Here is an 18,408-nt window from a genome sequence, read left to right on the forward strand (position 1 = left end):
TTCTTTCCCTTTTGGCTTTGTTTTGCTCTCCACCGACTCCTGAGGTAATATTCAGCTGCTAAATGCTCTGCTATGTTCATCTGCTATCTGCCAACTTGGCTGGAGGCATAAAGTGGGTTTATCAGAGTTTTTCTTTTTTGCTGAAAGCAGCTTCCTTGTGCAATTGGAAATGACAGCAACTTTAAAATAGCAAAAGAGAAGTAAAAAAACATGACAATATGTAAAGTAAAAAGTATTACTCCTGGTGACAAAACCATAGTAGATTCTTTAAGAAATGTTTTTTGTCTATTTCAACTCACATCCATTGTTAATATAAAAAATATATATATATTGATTAGTGTCACTTCAACCGGGACTGGGGGCACGTCTAGTATATGGAGCCAACATACTGTAATATAGGCTTCATTCTTATCATGTGTAAAATGGCCTTGCTGCTAAGTACCGATTTCAGAATTTTATCTGGGACATTCATAAACCTGCCAGAGGTTAGAGATGTCTGGGAAGGCTGAATAATTCAGACTCAGAGAGAGGAAGCTATTACAGTAAAGATTATCTGAGAGGCTGAAACCAGGAGAGAGGAGATAATGTTGGAGTCGGATGGAGCTATTGAGGGAGAAACCTATAGGGGAATTTTGCTTTGTTCGGCCAAACGATCTCTCCCTTCTCGCCGCTGCTTCCCCTCTGCTTACCACCTCTTAACACCCCTCCATTAAAGTGAAATATCAGATGTGGTCGAACATGAACATTAACACAGACTCCCATGACATCAGCTCCATGTTTTGGCCAAAAAAGCCTGAATCTTTGGCACAAAATCATCCACTCAGCAAGTGTCCTATTTTTGTGGGCTTATAAAGTGAGAGTAGAGTAACTGTGTGGTCTTTTTACTGTAGATGAGCAGCTTTTTAGTGCACTTGTAATTCCGTTGCATTTGACTGAAGCGGCGTACTCCTACACTTGAAACTTGCATCCACTCCAGACTGTTAATGTTGTCAACTCTGCATAAATATCAGAAACTGGCAGAGTGTGACGCTTTTGCAGTTTTTCAGCAATGAAAGCAAGAATCCTTTTGCTTTTTGTGCATTTTATTTTGTCTGTTTCTTTTCTCCATTAATCTTTTTCCACAACATTTCAAAGCAAATAAATAAGTCAAGCAACATATCTGACTTATTATAAAACCATCCACATTCATCCACAGCATGTGTGTTTGTTTTCCCAATCTCCAGACAAGTCAGGGCATGTCACACACTTGCACAGGGTCATATTACCTCTCTTCACACTGGTAACATCATGTGTGGTGTTGCATTAAGTCGAGATACATTAGTCCAGGTCATGTTAAAAGCATGACACTTCTATGGGCTCACCAGTATCTCCCATTGTGGCAAACCTCTGTATTGAAAAAGTATGTAGCCCACTTACACATACCGATTTCAGGCAGGAAGGGGTCCTGAGTTTTTAATTCAGTCAATCAAATTTAATCAAGATTTTAATTCAGTTAATCAAATTTACAATGTAGAACATAGTAAAGTTGTCCTGTTTTTCTTCTGCCTATACAGTTGCAAGAGTCTTGTCCCTTTAATCACCTCTAATGAGCCATAAAACCCTGATTACACAACGAGATTAACAACAGTTAAACAATTAGCATACTGCAATAAAACTTAACACTTCTTAAACAAACTAGACTTATAAACAAATAAATAACCAGACATCACACTGGATGAGGTGTTAGCAGTAATAAATGGATGTTTTTTACTTTTGATCTGAGAGTAAACAAAATTAAATTTATTTTATTATTTTTTAAGTTTCACTTTTTCTTCCCTTCAATGACTAAAAAAAGTTGTCTAATTCAGTTTTTACACCAAACGCACATTTACCAAGCACACGCGCACACACACAGGAGCCTGCATCTCTTAAACTAAACTAATAAACAATAAAATAAAAAAAGTTTTGTACCTTAATTTGGAGTTCTGAGTCCAGTCTGCAGCTTTTACCAGTCTCCGTGAAGAAACAGGTGAACAGCAGCTGTTCAAAGATGGCGTGGCGCCTGCAGCTTTTAACAGTCTCTCAGCTTCTGATAAAGAACCAGGTGATCAACAGGTGTTCAAAGATGGCGTGGTCTCTCCCGCGGAGTTTGGTTAACATTGACCGTTGGCTGGGTGTCTCGTGGCACTGTTGACAAATCTTCCAGGTTTCCACATCACAGAAACAGTGAGCTAGCGCCAATAGCATTAGCTGGGTTAGCTATATATCGGCTAGGAGTCCATTCACTTTGCTAATGAATGCTAACGGAATACTCTCAGTAGGCTAACGAGCTAACGTAAACACGTCAAGCTATTACACTCACGTAAACAATTTCCTGCCGTACTTCCGAGTAGAAAAATGTGATATTTCTTGACCTCGTGACGTCATGAGGTCAAAGAATGATGTGAAGGAGGATTCATAAGGATTTATTTCCACAACCGTGCTGCAGAGAGAATCCGACTGCACTTACACTAACCTTTTTTTTGTTTGTTTTAATGCAAACTTTATTTATAACACATGGACAATAAATACTAATTTCCTATCCACAAAAAACAAAACAAACACCACTGATATGGTGCAAAAAGATAAAATGAGAGGAATACACAAGAAGAGAAAGTTGAGTCATTAAAATATTAATTAAATAAGAATAAGGAACGAAGGAATAGGTAAGAATAAATTATATTTACACATAAGTATGAGTGATTTTGACATTTTTATATATTTGTCAAGTAGAGAAAATGTATTAATAATGATTATGATGACATTTTTAATTGGGAATTTAATATGCTTGTTCTCCAAGATGATTTGAAAGAGAGGAAATCTATATTTATGCTCAGTCGATCATGAAAGGATTTTCATAAGTTTTGGATTGTGTCACAAACAAAGTCTCTAGCTGAAAATAAGAATGTGCAGAATGGGTTGAAAAATTCATGAGAAACATTGAATATTTTTTTGAAAGTCGTAAATATATCAAAAAACTGAATACATCCGATAAAGTCCTAATTGAGCTCAACATTTTAAAGTTTCAATGAAATGTCCATGTTGAAGAACATATAGCTGTGATTGCGTTGGCAGCAATCCCACCTAATAATCCCTCAATGCAATGTTTGATGTACAGATGGGAAAATTCAACCCACATAATTTCACATCACATCATGTCTCATTATATCAATTTATCTCATGAAGTCAGCTTACTCAAATTCACACAGAATTTGTGTAAAAAAAAAAAAATTGAGAAAATTAGATACTGCAAAAGAAGATTTAAGGCTGCATTGGATTCTGCTAATGTATTGGCAAAGGCTCTTTTACTACTCATATGAGCATTTCCAGGTGGTAGTTATACTGTGTTCTGGCCCGGCGCCTCGGCTCAGACGTCTAAAGGGACCTGTGAGTGTTCGATATTTGTTGAATAGTAGCTCATACAGTAGTTTCCTCCTGTGGATGCAGCCTCGTATTGGACGCAGCTGTACGTTGAGGTGTGACTCTCTGGAACCTCGTGTGTAATAATGTTACACGGCTACTGCTCAACAGATGTGCACCTCTCTCCGTCTGACTCACACACACACACACACACACACACACACACACACATACATACAGATGTGCGTCGAGAGAGAAGTCTTGCACCCCTCCTCCCCTCTGAATATCCTTCCACACCTTGTTGATGGGACCGGAACTTTCCTGTGTTTCGCCGGGGTGGGCCCTGCTTGACTCATGGGGCCGAATGAGAGGGGTCGCGACCCGTGCTATGAACTGCTTCCTGTTTCTGTTGAAGGGGTCTTCCGAGGCCTGCGGTGATCACAGGAGAAGCTGGCGGGCAGGCGGAGCGCGTCCGGTTTGAGGTGATGCTGCCATAGTGAAAAACATACATCAGCGGAGCAGTAGCTGGAACAGGAAAGAGGGGAGATAGTGAACTGCTATTATTTACTGCTGTGAGGGCTGCAGGCAGAAATATGTTCACTCTGTCAGACTGGGAGGACGTAGAAGAGGAGAGACAGTGTTAGACTGGGGCTCCATGCAGCTTGATGGGAGTATTACCCCAGTCTTTTTTTGGCTTATGATCCCATGATTGTATTTCATTACAGCTTGGGTCTTTGTTACCTACTGTGGGCCCTCATTTCCGCAAGATAACCCTTTACTCACCAAGGTTATTGCTGATCTCATGTGGGAACATGTGATATCCCTACAGCAAAGGGTGATGGGCGTAGTTAGACAATTAAAGAAGCTGTGAACAATCCAGCAGTTTATATGGAGGTAAAACTGAGAGAGAGGTCAGGAATAAACCTTCACTGGACTGGAAAACTACAAACAATAATGATGAGCCAGTCTGTAAATTGTGATGGATGATTACAGCAGACAGCTCAGGTAAAAATGTGGCCATAATCCAGGTTAACCTGGCTGCTTACAACCTGTATGATCGTCTAACTGCCCATATTCCTTGTCCTTGCACCTCTTTCAAGCAGCATCTCTGCAGCATTGCAAGTTAGTTAGCATTTTCTCAAGAGGAGCAAGTCTTCTTCTTTTTATTTTATTTTATAATTATATATAATATTGATGCACTGGTGCACCATGAAATAAGCTGCCATCCTGAATTTAGGTTAATGCAAACACATACACAACACCATTTGCCTGTTTAATTCCACAAGTAAGGAGGATGTTTTCCTTGTTCCTGGAAAGTTCCCTCTGTCGTAAATCAAAATCTTTTTTTTTCCAAGTTTCAAATTTCAGAAAATTGGTGTCAGTGCAGGTAAAGCGTCATTAATCCACCTAATCACTATATTTAAGCCAATAATGGGGCACTTTGCCGCAGTGTGCAGCACTTTACAGATTGGATCGTTCAATACACAGTGTTTATTAAGGTTTATCTCTTATCTCCACAAACCCAGTCACCTGAAGCGATTTCCTTTTTCCTCCTCTGTCGATGGCTCCTCTGACCTCCTTTTGCCCGGCTGACAACTGTCACCTCCTGATTTAGGATTATTTTTAAATCAGGAGCTGTCGAGGTTTGACAGGACGAGGATGGGGTATCTGTATCCCTGGAGGCCTTGTAAATCTGGACAGTTTACTGCAGAGAGGGGGAGGAAATGGCCCCGTGCTCTCCCCGTCCAAGCCCGGTGTAATCCCACCACTTCCTCTCCTCCGCTCTGCTGCCCGGGCTCACGCCGTAATGCATTTTCTGTAACTAACAGCCGTTGTTTCCCGATTGTCACGCTCCCATCCCTTTCTCTTGGAATGTGCGTATATACTTGTGTGTGTGTGTGTGTGTGTGTGTGTGTGTGTGTGTGTGTGTGTGTGTGTGTGTGTGTGGAGCAGTAGGATAGAGTGTTGGGGTTTAGAGCTCTCGGCTGGCTGGGGAGCAGTGGAAATGGAGAAAAAAAAGAAAGAGAGAAAGACTGGTAGTAGAAGGTCTGGAATAGCAGTTAATGTTAACACCACCCTCCTCCATTACCGTTCACCTCCTCCCCACAATGCCCTGCCCTATGACTGAGCTCTGGCAGCCAGGCGGGGTGCTGCAACCTGGGCCTCCTGCTTCCGTCACGCTCGCCCCCCTCTCCCTCTAGAAACAAGAACACATGGGTGTCAAGTCCTCTCGTGCTGGCAGTGTCCAGCCCCTTTCAACAGCTTTTACTCCGTTTAATTAGCCATGTCCCCCTATCTCCACATATAGGGGGCATGACAGGCCCGAAACACACATACTTGACGCAGGATGGCACACTGAGTGCGCTTTGGCAGCAGTCGGAGGGCAATCAATTCACGCTCCTCTCCCCCAGTAACATTCTTCACAACACTTCCTGACAGGTCTGAGTCAAGGAGCTCATGTGGGCCACAGCACTTAGTGAGGACGTCAGATCCCTCAGAGGAGCGCAACAGGTTTTTGGGAGATTTGCCAGCGCGGCCCCTTAAGTGATGAGAGCATCGACAATAAAATTCACCTGCCCGCTGTCGCTGTTTTTTAACATTTTGGCAGATACTTTACTGTTAAGTGATAAAATATTACTCATCATTAAATGTCAGTAGCATGATCAAAATAAGGTAAAATGGTCTTTTTTGTTTTAATTCTGTGACTATAGTATGTTGTATAGCCTCATCTGATTTTGCTGTATTTTAGAAATTAGCTCCTAATAGGCCCAAAAACCAACTGATTTTTCTTAAAAGCCACTGTATATGTTGATTTTTGTATGATAACTTTCAAAGTATTATGATGTCATACTTTTTTGTTCATAAAAACTGCAACAATTCAGATGAAAATTGTGGATAATTGCAGTTGCATTGATTGAGCTCTCCAGCAGTTCAGCCAGGCGTGGAGGGAATTGTATAATCTGTTGCACACACCCTTCAATCATGTATGTACACAACCTATCTCATCTATAGGTGGCCCATATAAATATTTAGGGCTCATTCAGTTTGCATACAACGATACTGAGGTCTGCACACTGCTGCCTGCTCTCAGAAATGCAGATAGCTTCCTCCTGCATCCAACTGTCACTCATATCACATAGGAAATGACAGAGTAAACACAGTTACCATGGGGAGTAATATTAAAGCACAATAGCGCCTTATCCTAATGTTTGTCAGTGTTAAACTGGTGATATCAGTGGATGAAGATAACTCCAACCTATATGCCATAGATATCAACGACAGGACACCTATTACACCTTTTGCATCAAGTATAAATCCAGCAGTTTACCCATGTGACATACACACCTCGCAGGCCTAATCTCTAATCCCAAAATAAAGAGACGGATCGCTCCGCTGCCAAAAATCAAAAACGCAAGAGTAGAATCTGCCATCGTTCCCACACTGATGGACGTGTCTTTTCACTCAGGAAGTGAAGAGCAACACACTGACGACATCTGATACACATCAAACCTCCTGCACCTCAGGAAGAGACGCAGCTGCAGTGAGTTGCTCTGAACTCCAGACAACAACTAAATCTAATGTGTTAATGTTTTCAGAGACAGGCCTGTATATAGAAATATAAGCTGCAGATAAGCACAGTTAAAAATTAAATACATTATTTTTCCTCTATAACGCTGCCTTTAAGGCTGAGATATGAGGGTCATTAAACTGAGAGGCACACGTTAGTGATGGTGCACACACACTCATCTCCTCACAGGTAAACTGACCAGTCCTGATGTATTCCTTTAATCATGATGTTAGGGTTAGGGTTAGAAAGAAACAACAACAAATGTGTCAGCAGTGAAAGATAACCTCTGTACTTCAAAGCCCGTCTGGAATCCCACCTCATAGCGCTGTGAACTCCAATAATCTGCTCGCCCCCGGAGGTGGAGGTGAGGCTGTCCTGCATGAACCGCGTGTTTTCACTAAAATAGATCCTGACCGGCCAGGCTGACCCCTGAGGAGGGGGATCACTGCAGGTCCTCTGCAGGTTGTCGCAGGGAATCAGAGCGCCGCTGCCAGAGCCGAAGGGCTAAAGGTTGGAGGGTGTGTGAGGTGGCCTATGACCCCCCCGATTTGGCTCGGACGTAACGGCAGAGCTCTCAGGGGGGAAACCCTTGCGTGACCCGGCTCACCCTGCGTCCAGTGCCACAGTGCCGCACTGCCTGCACCAAGATGGAGGGAGAAAAGGAGGAAGAAACCATAAGGAGTGGAGGGTAGAGGCAGATTTTAATGGGAGACAAAGGTTCTGCGGTGTGAGCGCACTGGGACTAATTCCACTTTAGTTCAAGTCTAGGTTAAATGCGTTGGGAATGAGTCAATGCTGGCCGCGGAGAGTGTGACTAACAGAGCGGGTCAGTAACAGGGAGCCCTTTTCTGGCTGCTTTCAGACCAAAAACAGGCTGAGAGGAGAGCCAGCGAAGCCTCTGTGTGCGGAGGGAAACAGATGAGATGAATCCATCATCAGCTCCATATTCTCTCTCAAACCTCCACGGTAACGAAGGGTGCTTTAAGGGAACAGGCGGGGGCTAGAACTAAGTGGAACGTGGGATTGTGGAGTAAACAGAACAGACCTGACTTTAAAAGTTGTCATCAGCGTTCATGCCAGACGTCTGAAATGTTTATTTCTTACTTTCAGGTGGCAGCTCATTTGGGATCATTGTAAATGTTTCACAGCCATGTTGTGCCAAACAATAAAAATGCATTCCAGAAAGTAAAAAAATATACACAAAGATGGTGTTTGCAGGAAGGAAGGAACAATAACAGACTTTATTTGCAGCCAAAGATGTATTTGCATTTCCTCTCCAATAATGATTCTGCAAAGTGAGAGTAAAGCAGTCAAACAACGATCCCAGCTTCTCTCTGAAACCTCAGATCTTCACAACATCTGCTTTGTCTGTTTCACCGAAGACCAAAGAGAGCAGCGTTCAAAGCTGCTGCCTCTAACAAGCCGACTTATGCACACTGACACACACACACACTCTTATTTACAATGTACCTGCAGGATGTCTAGCTCTTAACTGTCTGCAAAGCTTGGCCCAAGATGAAAATGAAACAAGCGTTGGTGATGACAGCATGGAGCCACTTGTACACAGACTTTCACAAAACTGGGAATCCCTTCCTAGAAAGCAGAGGAGGTGTAGTTTCAATTCTTTGTACAATCTATCAGGGCTCATTATTTTGAATATGTTTATTTTGTGTCTGCAGTGTAGTTCTGTTGTCTTGCTGTCTTTGAGATTTGAGAATCAAAGCTGTACGTGTGAATCCTCAGTCAACATATCCTGAGTAGAAAGCAGATGTTATACACACTGATGTGAATTTTGGGTCATTTGTCCTCATTAACATCAGCTGCTTGGACGATGTGAATGTTTGGTTGAAGAGCCACACATTCTGTCCAGGACTGTGTCAGTTGTAGCTGAGTATCTGAAACTCAGCCCTGTTGGTTTGGACCAAGAGGTGTTTGTCATGTATTGAAAATTGGCATCAAATCCTACTTGAATCTTTGACATTTCTAAATCTAAACAGGAAACTTCGTAACGTTTTACACCTTAAAGGTCCCATATATTACACATTTCCTGTGTTTTATTTGAAGTGTCTTCGGGTCTTGAGCTGGTTTCACCGGTACTTTATTTGTTCGTTTAAACACAGGCTTCTGTGGCCGTAGCCAACGCCAAAACAACAAACCTTAACTGCTTTCACCGTGTAATCTCAGCGCTTTTCACAACTTTAACAACTCCCGCCGTAGACTAGCTCCTGCTTCCCGGCTAACAGCCACAACAACCTGTCCCCCACACCATCAGCCAATCACAGGTACGTTGTCTCACAGCAATCACTGTCATAGGTTGTTGAGATAACTGACAGGCTTCACAGCCTCTAAGCATAACACACATTCACTGACAACCTGTAAAACTCAGTATCTGCTGTTATGAGCCATTTCTACCTTAACTGCAGTTAACATCCTTAACACAGTAACCATATGACAGAACAGTTACATTAACATGTCGCCCAGTCCATTACAATATATTTGTGGTTTTAAGAACCAAAAACCATCTCAATTTAGTTTTACATCTCCTCTCTCCAGCTTCTCTCTGGAGCTCTAGTGACAACAGGTCGGTGAGCCAATCAGAAGAGAGCAGGCTCTGAGCCTCTCTTCTGATTGGCCGACTGTTTTCTGAGTGATGGAATAAAAATATAGCAGATTCCAGGTAAAACACTCAGAGAGACCAAATCCTGCAAGGTTGGATGGTGGGTCCAGGTGGGCGGGGCTTGGGGCATGGCTGGGAGCAGTGACTGCTTTGTTGTGACATCACAAAGTTCCAGAAGTCATGACGGCTCGTTTTAAGGCTCAGGCTGTACATACAGGCTGTGTGCATTTCTCTGTGGACTGAGGCTTTGATACTTTCACAGAATTAATATAGAAGCTAGAGCTGATCTATAATCAAAAAAACACATGGACATCGACCTTTGTACAATATGGGACCTTTAAAGGAATTGTTATGTATTTTAAGCTTACGTTCCTCACATCTGTACGGTGAATATGCAGCTGGAGCTGTTAGCTTAGCGTAGCATAAAGACTGGAAACAACAGGGAACAGCTAGTTTAATTCTCTGTCCAGAGGTAATAAAATCCAGGCAAGCAGCTGGAAAATGGCCATCACAGCTCCCCAGAATCCAAGGTCAAATTGCTTGTTTTGTCTGACCAACAGTCCAGAACCCAAATTATAACCCATATTGATCTCCAGTTTCCATTTATATTTATAACACAGAGAAAACAGAAAATCCTCAGAGTTGAGAAGCTGGAAGCAGCGAATGTTTGGATTTTTTTTTTCTAGAAATAATTGAAATGGTTCATCAGTCATCGGAATTGTTATATATCAATTCTCTGTTGATTGCCTATTAATCAAATAGTTGTTTAAACACACAGCTTTGACGTTAAAACAAATGGGATGTTTATTTCCTGAACCTTAACTATTGCAATATTCATCATTTTGATATTGGTGCCAAAACATCATGTTGGCAAATCAGAATTAAATAAAGTCAGCCTTAGTTTGGATTGAGACATTCCTCTTCCTTCAGACACACACACACACACACACACACACATGCTCATAGAGATCACCTCCCCTCAAGGACAATACAACAGATAAGCAGCTAGCCCCTCATTATCACTCTCGGCCCAAACAGCGGCGCGTCGCTTGGCTAAACTGCCTTTCCTCTCCAGTGAAGCCAACATTTGTCGCCGCCTGCTACTGTCCCCTGATCCTCAGCCGCCGGCACCTTCAACCAATTGTTGTTTACTCATCCAGGGCAATGAGGCTCGACGAGGAGGCGACCGCTGCAGGGAGGAGGAGGAAGAGGAGGAGAGCAGTGGTCAGTGTGGGTGAATGAATATCCTTCCCTCTGAAGAAAGGCAGCTGAAATAAAACATGAATGTACCTCATGATGGAAGCCTCTTTTTATATATGTGGTCGTGGGTGTATTCCTCATATGCTTTCACGAGTTAATGGCAGAGTGGGTGTCCATGAAGGCGTCACGGGGAGAGGTGGGGATGAAGTGCAAGTGATGACAAAATGCATCCTGGCCTAACACCTCAGTGTTGGTGTGATGTGGAGACCTAGAGAGGCAGAGGTGTTAACAGAGGAAAGGCAGGTGCTAGGTTCAGCATGTGTGTGTGTGTGTGTGTGTGTGTGTGTGTGTGTGCGTAAGTGTGTTCAACCATTAAGGAATAAAACCCTGCACACACAAGATCATGATAGAAACACCAAAAAGAATTGCAAGACTTGTGAAAAAATAATTTCGACACCTTTGCGTTTTGGGTCAAATTTACTTAATTCACCATCACAGCCCATCAGCTTTTAACGGGCAGTGTCCCTGAATCAAAGCAGCAGCTTGTGGAGAGGAAAACAAAGCAACACAGGTGCCGACATGTCGTACACATCCTTTGATGAGTTACATTTGGAACTACAAATTACATTAAACCACGCTGTGCTCTAAAACTGCACTTGTCTTCCTCCATTTCCTGCAGCCATTCCTGAACAGTCACAAAAACAATAGTAACTTTTAGCAAGTATCACTTTTCTCATTTTACAAACAAGGTATACAGCTTTATTAACAGGTAATAAAGCATTAATTAATGCGCTATAATGCAGTTATAAGCGATTATCAGGAGCAACTTTTAGGTTGCAAGGTTGTGAATAATCTGTTTTACTGTGATAACTAATCGACAAGTTACTTACTTACAAATAAGCCATCAAGTCTGCAGTAATAAATGTTAATAAGTCATTAATAAAGGGTGGAAACCTTCAGTTCTGCTGTTACACATGTTAATAAGTCATTAATGTAAGGTCATAAGTTTCTCACTGTTTAATAAGCCATCAGCAAAAGTTGGTAAATCATCTGCAGTTATGAATTTTATAAAAGTCAGTGTTAAAGGGTTTTTGATTCTCCTAAATCTGCAGTTATAAATGTTAATTAAGGGTTAATAAATGGATTGTAAACTCTCTTGGAAGGTCAGCGGTCATATGGTCTGTTGGAGGGGTCGACCTGATGACGTCATGCTAATGTGGCATTTGTTGTTATTAACCCTTTATGATTAGACAGTTGTTCCTATATTAAGAGTTAAATTGGTAATTTTTTCTGAAATACAGGTTGTAATTTCAAAGTCTTTTTTATAACTGTCTGATTTAATTAACTGTATATAAAAAAAGATGTTTTCCTACTGTGACAGTTTATTCTTCCATTCCCAGCTTGCTCAAGCCGCGATATACACACATCATTTTGAGAAAACAGAGATGGAGAACAATTTTACCATCACAGAAATCACAAACACAATTTTGTCACAGCTTTTTGCTCCTTCTGCCTCTGTTCCCCGCAGCTCGCCACATTTATTATCTGCATTATTCTCATCTCCGTTGTCAACCCTTATTCCTTGCTGCAGAAAACGCAGCCATTTCCACAGGCGCAGAGTGTCACCGGCGTAGCATTATGGCCTTTAGAGGTGAGGCGGTAGGCAGGGGCAGAAAATAAACAGCAGTAAACAACAGTAGCGGTGGGGAGTGGGCTTCCCTGCTGTGTTGATTATTGGAGGGCTGTAAACAGGCCTGATCCCCCCCCAGGAGCTCACCGAGCGGGAACGGCTGCTGCTGGCTGCCCCACAGAGAGGCCAACAACATCTGGGCCTCAGCTCAGCTCACCTCATCACGCCCCTGTTGTTGTGGTGGAGTGGTGTGTTTGTGCATCAGCGCTGTTAGGGAAAAACAGTAACAAGGAATCAGCAGAAAATGAGGAAAAGAAAGCTGCAGTACGATTTAAGACTGCGAACCCGGACGCAATCGAGCCCCTGGAGGGAACAGGCTATTTTTGTGTTGAGAGTTGATAAGTGTAAATTGTCTGTGCTATAAGACAAGATATTCTTATCGGGGTTGCAAAGGCTGAAGAAAAAACACAATGAATGCAACAAACAGAATAATGAAATGTGAAATTCTGGCACAGTGAGTGAAAAAGCATCCATCAAACCAGCAGCGGAGCGTGCTGCCTGGTTACCATATCTGATTTTGAATAACAAAGCCAACAACAGTCAACATGTGCATCAGTGTTTGTCTATCCAATATGTTGTTTGCAGATATTTTGAGGCGAATTCAGCTCTTGTAGCCTACTGTGAAATTATTCATCCAAGCCAGTAGATTTAAATGCCTTGCTCAGGGGCATTTTGGCAAAAATGGACACGAGTGAGGAATTGCAGTCCGGTGTATTCATTAATCATATAAATGTGTTGACTATGAGACTCGTTGTGAAATGGCAACAAGCCAGTGGAACATTTTCTAATGGCTGCTAGTGAGGGAATATTGTTCTTTTGTATTGGTTTTTCACCGCTGTCTTGTGGCTCCCTCTGCTGGTGGACTGTGGCAATGACTTACCTTCATGAAAGCAGCTGCTTGTAAAAGTGTAAAAAGCTGTTTCATCAACAGTAAAAAACAGGCATTAAATAAAAGGTAAAAAGGTTTAAATAATATAATGAATGACAGCTGAGTTTCTTCTGGCTGCTTCAGTGTCTCACTGTCACGGCTCACGGAGACGCTCAGTGCCATCATTACCGTGATTAGTAACACCTGTGCTGTGACAAATCAAAATGTCCCCTGTGAAAAAGAACTGTATCTGTTTTAAACACCTGTCCTTCTCTTTAAAAAAAAAAATCACAAAACTGCCAAAAATACAAACACAAAAAATGTATTATAACAAACACTTAAATGTAAACACGTCTTTGAATGTGACGTAGAATATGATTCATTTTCTGTTTTATTTAGTTTATTTATTTATCCTTTAGTATCTTATTTAGGTTGTCAAGCCTGATTGGTTTTCTAATGTTAATGTGTTTGTGTTCATTATTTATTTGTTTTTTTTTTAGTGTGACTTAATGTGTTAAGTCTGATGTGTTTATTGTTTTTGTCTTCTGGTTATTTGTCATGTTTTTGTTCAATAAAAAGAGGTGGATGCAAAAAAATGTAGCATGAAGTTTAAAAAAAATTAAAAAATAAAGTGGAACAATTAGTAGTTGTTTTGCTAAATGTGCAGTTTGTTAGTGATGTACACAACTGATAAATATCAGTATATCAGCAGCATACACTGTATTATTATAACTGCTGTGACTGAATTCTTGCTAGGTGCGACCGTCTGTCTGTTTATTTCAGGCGGCCATGTGCAAAACTTATTATTCATCTCCTACATGTAATTTATTTGTCCTGATCCAATAGTCAAGAGGTCAAGTTCAGTTAAACAGCTACCTTGGCCTTGTTCCAGCGCCCAGTTTTGACAGCTTGCCTTTTAACTTTTTCTTTTCACTTTGCTAATAATTAGGAGTTATAAAAACATAGCTGAGTCACCCAAAAATGCATTTGGCGGACAGTAACTGACAACCGCAATGAACTAAGTGTTATATGTGGACATTATAATTTACTTCATTGTAAAAGCCAGTGCTTGTTTCTGATGATTCCTAACACCATGCAAGAGAAATATGTGGTTTTCTGTCAACTGCACGTCTTTGTTGAGCTTCGTGACTAAGAAAAATAACTCCCAAATATATTGCACTTGTTCAATCCAGCAATTTCAACTCAACATGCAAACACCCCTGCCTGTTCAAACACTATGACAGAGGTTGCAAGCAAATCTTCTGTACAGTTATATCAATTAAAAAACGACAAATGAAATGAAATCCTTTGTTCGTCCAATTTATTATGAAAATTTGAGGCGAATTAACGGTAGGACTTCTGGTAGCGGGCACGAGCTCCGGGTCCACCAAACTTCTTGGACTCGCAGCGACGTGGATCAGCAACCAGTAGAGTCCTGTCGTACTGGATCAGGATATCCTTGATCTCCTTCTTAGAGGCCTCATCCACATCTGCAAGAAGATGACAACACAGGTTATTCTACATGTCTGTCTGTAGTGTTGCTTCATTCTATATACTTGAGACCATAAAAAATATGGCATGTGTATAATGTATATAAATCAACTTTTATCAAGCTCTCTGCCTAAAAACTGGTTGAAATTCACCACAGAATTTGAATATGCTTCAGTCGGTCCCTGATCCTCTCGTTTGTTTTCAATTATACTGTTTAAATAAGCTTCACAGTCAATGTGAGGAGCAAGGAAGTATCATAGGACTGATTTAAACTTATTGAGATCATCCCCGGACTGTATCTTTCATATCAACTCTGCAAGTCACCATTTTACATAAGATTACATTGTATGCTGCTGACAGCTACTCTGACACCTTACACCCTGTGCTCAATATTAATGTGTGGACTAGACAGTCACCTTGGGTTCTTAACAAACTTCTCTTAACTAACATCACATTCAGCTCTGCTCACATAATTTGCAGTCAATCAGTAATCTGTGATCACCGCTCCAATTCAATAATACCAGTCAAGTCATCTTTCACAATACAGAAAATTAAAACAAAAGAATCATTAAGCAGAATCCTTAACACAATGTATGTCAGTGACACTGCCAGTTCAGTGCATGAGGATTTATGCCACTAAACATGCAAAGTTTGCACCATCTACAATAGACTACAGTTTTTATGTTGTATTGCCAATGTAGGTCTGCCAGATTTGGCCCTAGTTGCTATTCGTGTCTGTCTTGAGAAGCTTGCACATATCTGGGATGTGCAGCCCCAGTTAATGTACATGCATCTATCAACCACTTCCCAAAAGACATTTCTAAACTCTGTGACCTTGGACTTCAAAACAGGTCAATCAGATGAAATATTTACAGATGCCTTTTGACAAACCCCTGGATGTAATGCTCCAGCATAAATAATCAAATAACTGTCTACACAGTGATTAGGGTTGTGCCATTGTAATACTTACACTTCTGGTAGTATGCGACGAGGGCTTTAGAGATGGACTGGCGGATAGCTGGAAGACAACAATTTGAAGTATGATTGAAACATCTTAAATCACATACTCATGATTAATAAATATAAAAGAAACAAATTACTTTGAGTAAGAAAAGAAAGGCCTGCTTACCGTAGATCTGTGCGACATGTCCGCCACCCTTCACTCTGACTCTGATGTCAACTCCAGCAAAACGCTCCTTGCCCAGAAGCAGAACCGGCTCCAGAAGCTACAAGGGAACATAATAATGTCAACATTATGCCGAGCAGAATAACAGCAGCTTCAAGTCTATTGAACAACATTAAAGGGTAGAAAATGTATCAAAAGTATGCAGATGTGTCTACTGGCAAATTACAAAAACCCTATTAGCACCACAGCTAAATATCTGCTATCATTTGCAATAAAACCATTCATACACTTGAATGATATAATCTATCATTATTATCTCATTATTGCCCACAGCAGATTTTTGTGGTGCCAGATGGAGGGGCAGTCACTTTCCACTTTGACACTACTTTAATGTTAAGAAACTATTGGTTACAAGCATCACCCATCTCATCATGCACTGCCTCATTCAATTATAGATGATACATGCACTGCCCTGTCTCTCTCCTCCCTGGCAGACATGTACAACCTGATGTCCATCTTTCTCACGGGGTCTCACCTTGTACTGGAGAGTGGCGGGCTCTACCATTTCCAGGGGTCTGCCATTCACCTTAATCAGACCATTCCCCCTCTTGCAGTGGGCAACGGCTGTTGCGGTTTTCTATGACAGAAACATCATCATTAGATACCATCAGAAATAAGTGCTTTATTATTTCTCTTAATACATCATTCACATATCTTTTACACATATATACGCACTTAAATAAAATCCTAGCATCGCTCTGATTAGCCGGAACTTTCAACTACTGTTGATTGTGACTCGCAGTTTCTATGACCATGTGATGGATTTAAGTCATTTCCCTTTGGTATTACAAAAGAAACGTACGTTTAATTACGTGAAACGACGTGAGCTAACATTTCCACCGTCAGTGTCGAACTTGGTAAACTAAAACGAAACCATTTGTACCAAACCGGATAGCTAGGGAAGCTAAGTTGTAGCGGAAGCAGCAACCATCTTAGAGAGGCTTTTTGAGATCACGTATGACAACATTAACGCTTCACACAAACTTCCAGTACAGTCTAAAGCTATATTGGCTTACATGTGTTAAATTTCAGGGGTGCATCGGTGTCAAACAACGTCCCACCACCACTTCCTTTTAGCTAATGTGCGCTAACAAGGCAGTGTAGTCGCAACAGCACATGTGGATTAAGATCTACATATTTACTTACTTTACGTCCAAAAACCTGGACAGATTGCAGGGGACCTTTAGCTGGCATGTTTCTATAACACACAAGACAAGATAGTTACATAAGAGACCAGGGAATAAGTGCAATTTATTCAATTTTATCGGATCGGGCTGAAGAGCATACCGTCTTCAGCTGGGCTGCCGTACGAAAAGACCGATTGGGGTTTCCGAGCTCGAAATCAGGGGTATTGCACGACACTTCCGACGTGATTGGTGGTAGGGTTTTACGACAGTGATTCTCGCTTTACATCCATTTTAACCCCTAACCATCTGAACTAGCGCTTGTCAATAGAAGAAGTTGAAGGTTGTGTATCTTATTACTAGAAACTACTTCTCGGGCTCTTTTCAGACCGCTGTTGTACTGAAAATTGGTCAACATGCGTCTTTTCCCCAAAAAGATGCACACACTAGTATGCATATGAGTTAGTTTGAACAGTTTATTGTAAAGACTAGAGGTTACCATGCAGTAGTATTACTTACTTTACTTTTGTGCGGCTTATATAGTTTGTATTAATAAAAATAATTTAAAAAAACATTATTTGATTTTCTCTAAGAATATAAAACAAGTTGGGGAATGATGCAAACAGCCAATATGAGATGAATGTATTAACACAATCTTCTGTACTTGACCATGTTCAATTAAAGGTTTTGGACTGTAGTTAATGTGGGTTTCGAATGTAGTTTCTTGGATGTAGCCTTAATGTCCATGCATCAGTGTCAATATCAGTCATACCACCTTATATCAAAAAGTTTAGGCTTCTTTGGGGTTAGAATAAAACACTTTAGTTACAGCTTCCATTAAAATAGTGACTCTATTGCCCTGAAATGTCCAAATCATCTATATGAAACAAAATGTGATCAAACCGTGAAACTGAAAACAGGTTGACTGTGGCTTATTTAGCCAACAGACCTTTGTTTAAGACAGACATTTTAATATGTCATATCTGGATAAACACAGCCACAGGTGTATTTATTAACATTGATGACAGCTGCCTTCCACTTAGGGGAAGTCCTGTGAGGATGAAACAAGTGTTTTCTGTTTTCTTTTTCTGTTTCTTTGTGAAAATGTGGAAACATCTGGAAGTGCAGTAGTGAATGGGTTTTTTCTTTTAACTACTGAGAAAGATAGATTGTATGTTCAGAGGAGGAAAAGAAGCTGTCTAAACAATAAAAACCAGAAGAAGCAGCAGCACTGTTCTGCGGCCAACTAAAAGGGAAGAGTCAGAATACAGTAGCACAGATTTTTT

The 18,408-nt window shown here is 41.1% G+C and overlaps 1 protein-coding gene across 1 annotated transcript; it reads right to left on the bottom strand.

The window, feature by feature from the left end:
* Window positions 1–14,625: 14,625 nt before the first annotated feature.
* On the bottom strand, window positions 14,626–17,365 carry rps16 (ribosomal protein S16). The gene is made up of 6 exons (XM_023413101.2): window positions 17,286–17,365; window positions 17,145–17,196; window positions 16,474–16,575; window positions 15,942–16,038; window positions 15,783–15,830; window positions 14,626–14,811 (listed from the first exon to the last, which is right to left on the bottom strand). The coding sequence occupies exons 2-6, from the start codon at window positions 17,190–17,192 to the stop codon at window positions 14,666–14,668; spliced, it is 441 nt and encodes a 146-aa protein (XP_023268869.1). The 5' UTR covers window positions 17,193–17,196; window positions 17,286–17,365; the 3' UTR covers window positions 14,626–14,665.
* Window positions 17,366–18,408: the final 1,043 nt, after the last annotated feature.

This window comes from Seriola lalandi, unplaced genomic scaffold (assembly GCF_002814215.2).
Source record: "Seriola lalandi dorsalis isolate HSWRI2012SDOR001 ecotype SW California unplaced genomic scaffold, Sedor1 jcf7180002054504, whole genome shotgun sequence".
NCBI classification, from domain to species: Eukaryota; Metazoa; Chordata; class Actinopteri; order Carangiformes; family Carangidae; genus Seriola; species Seriola lalandi.

Excerpts from the sequence above, each read along its gene's own strand:
- rps16 (XM_023413101.2), bottom strand. The coding sequence starts at position 17,192 with ATGCCAGCTAAAGGTCCCCTGCAATCTGTCCAGGTTTTTGGACGTAAA. Across the intron at positions 16,039-16,473 it reads CCGCCACTCTCCAGTACAAG|CTTCTGGAGCCGGTTCTGCT; the intron begins GTGAGACCCCGT and ends GTTCCCTTGTAG. Across the intron at positions 15,831-15,941 it reads ACATGTCGCACAGATCTACG|CTATCCGCCAGTCCATCTCT; the intron begins GTAAGCAGGCCT and ends GTTGTCTTCCAG.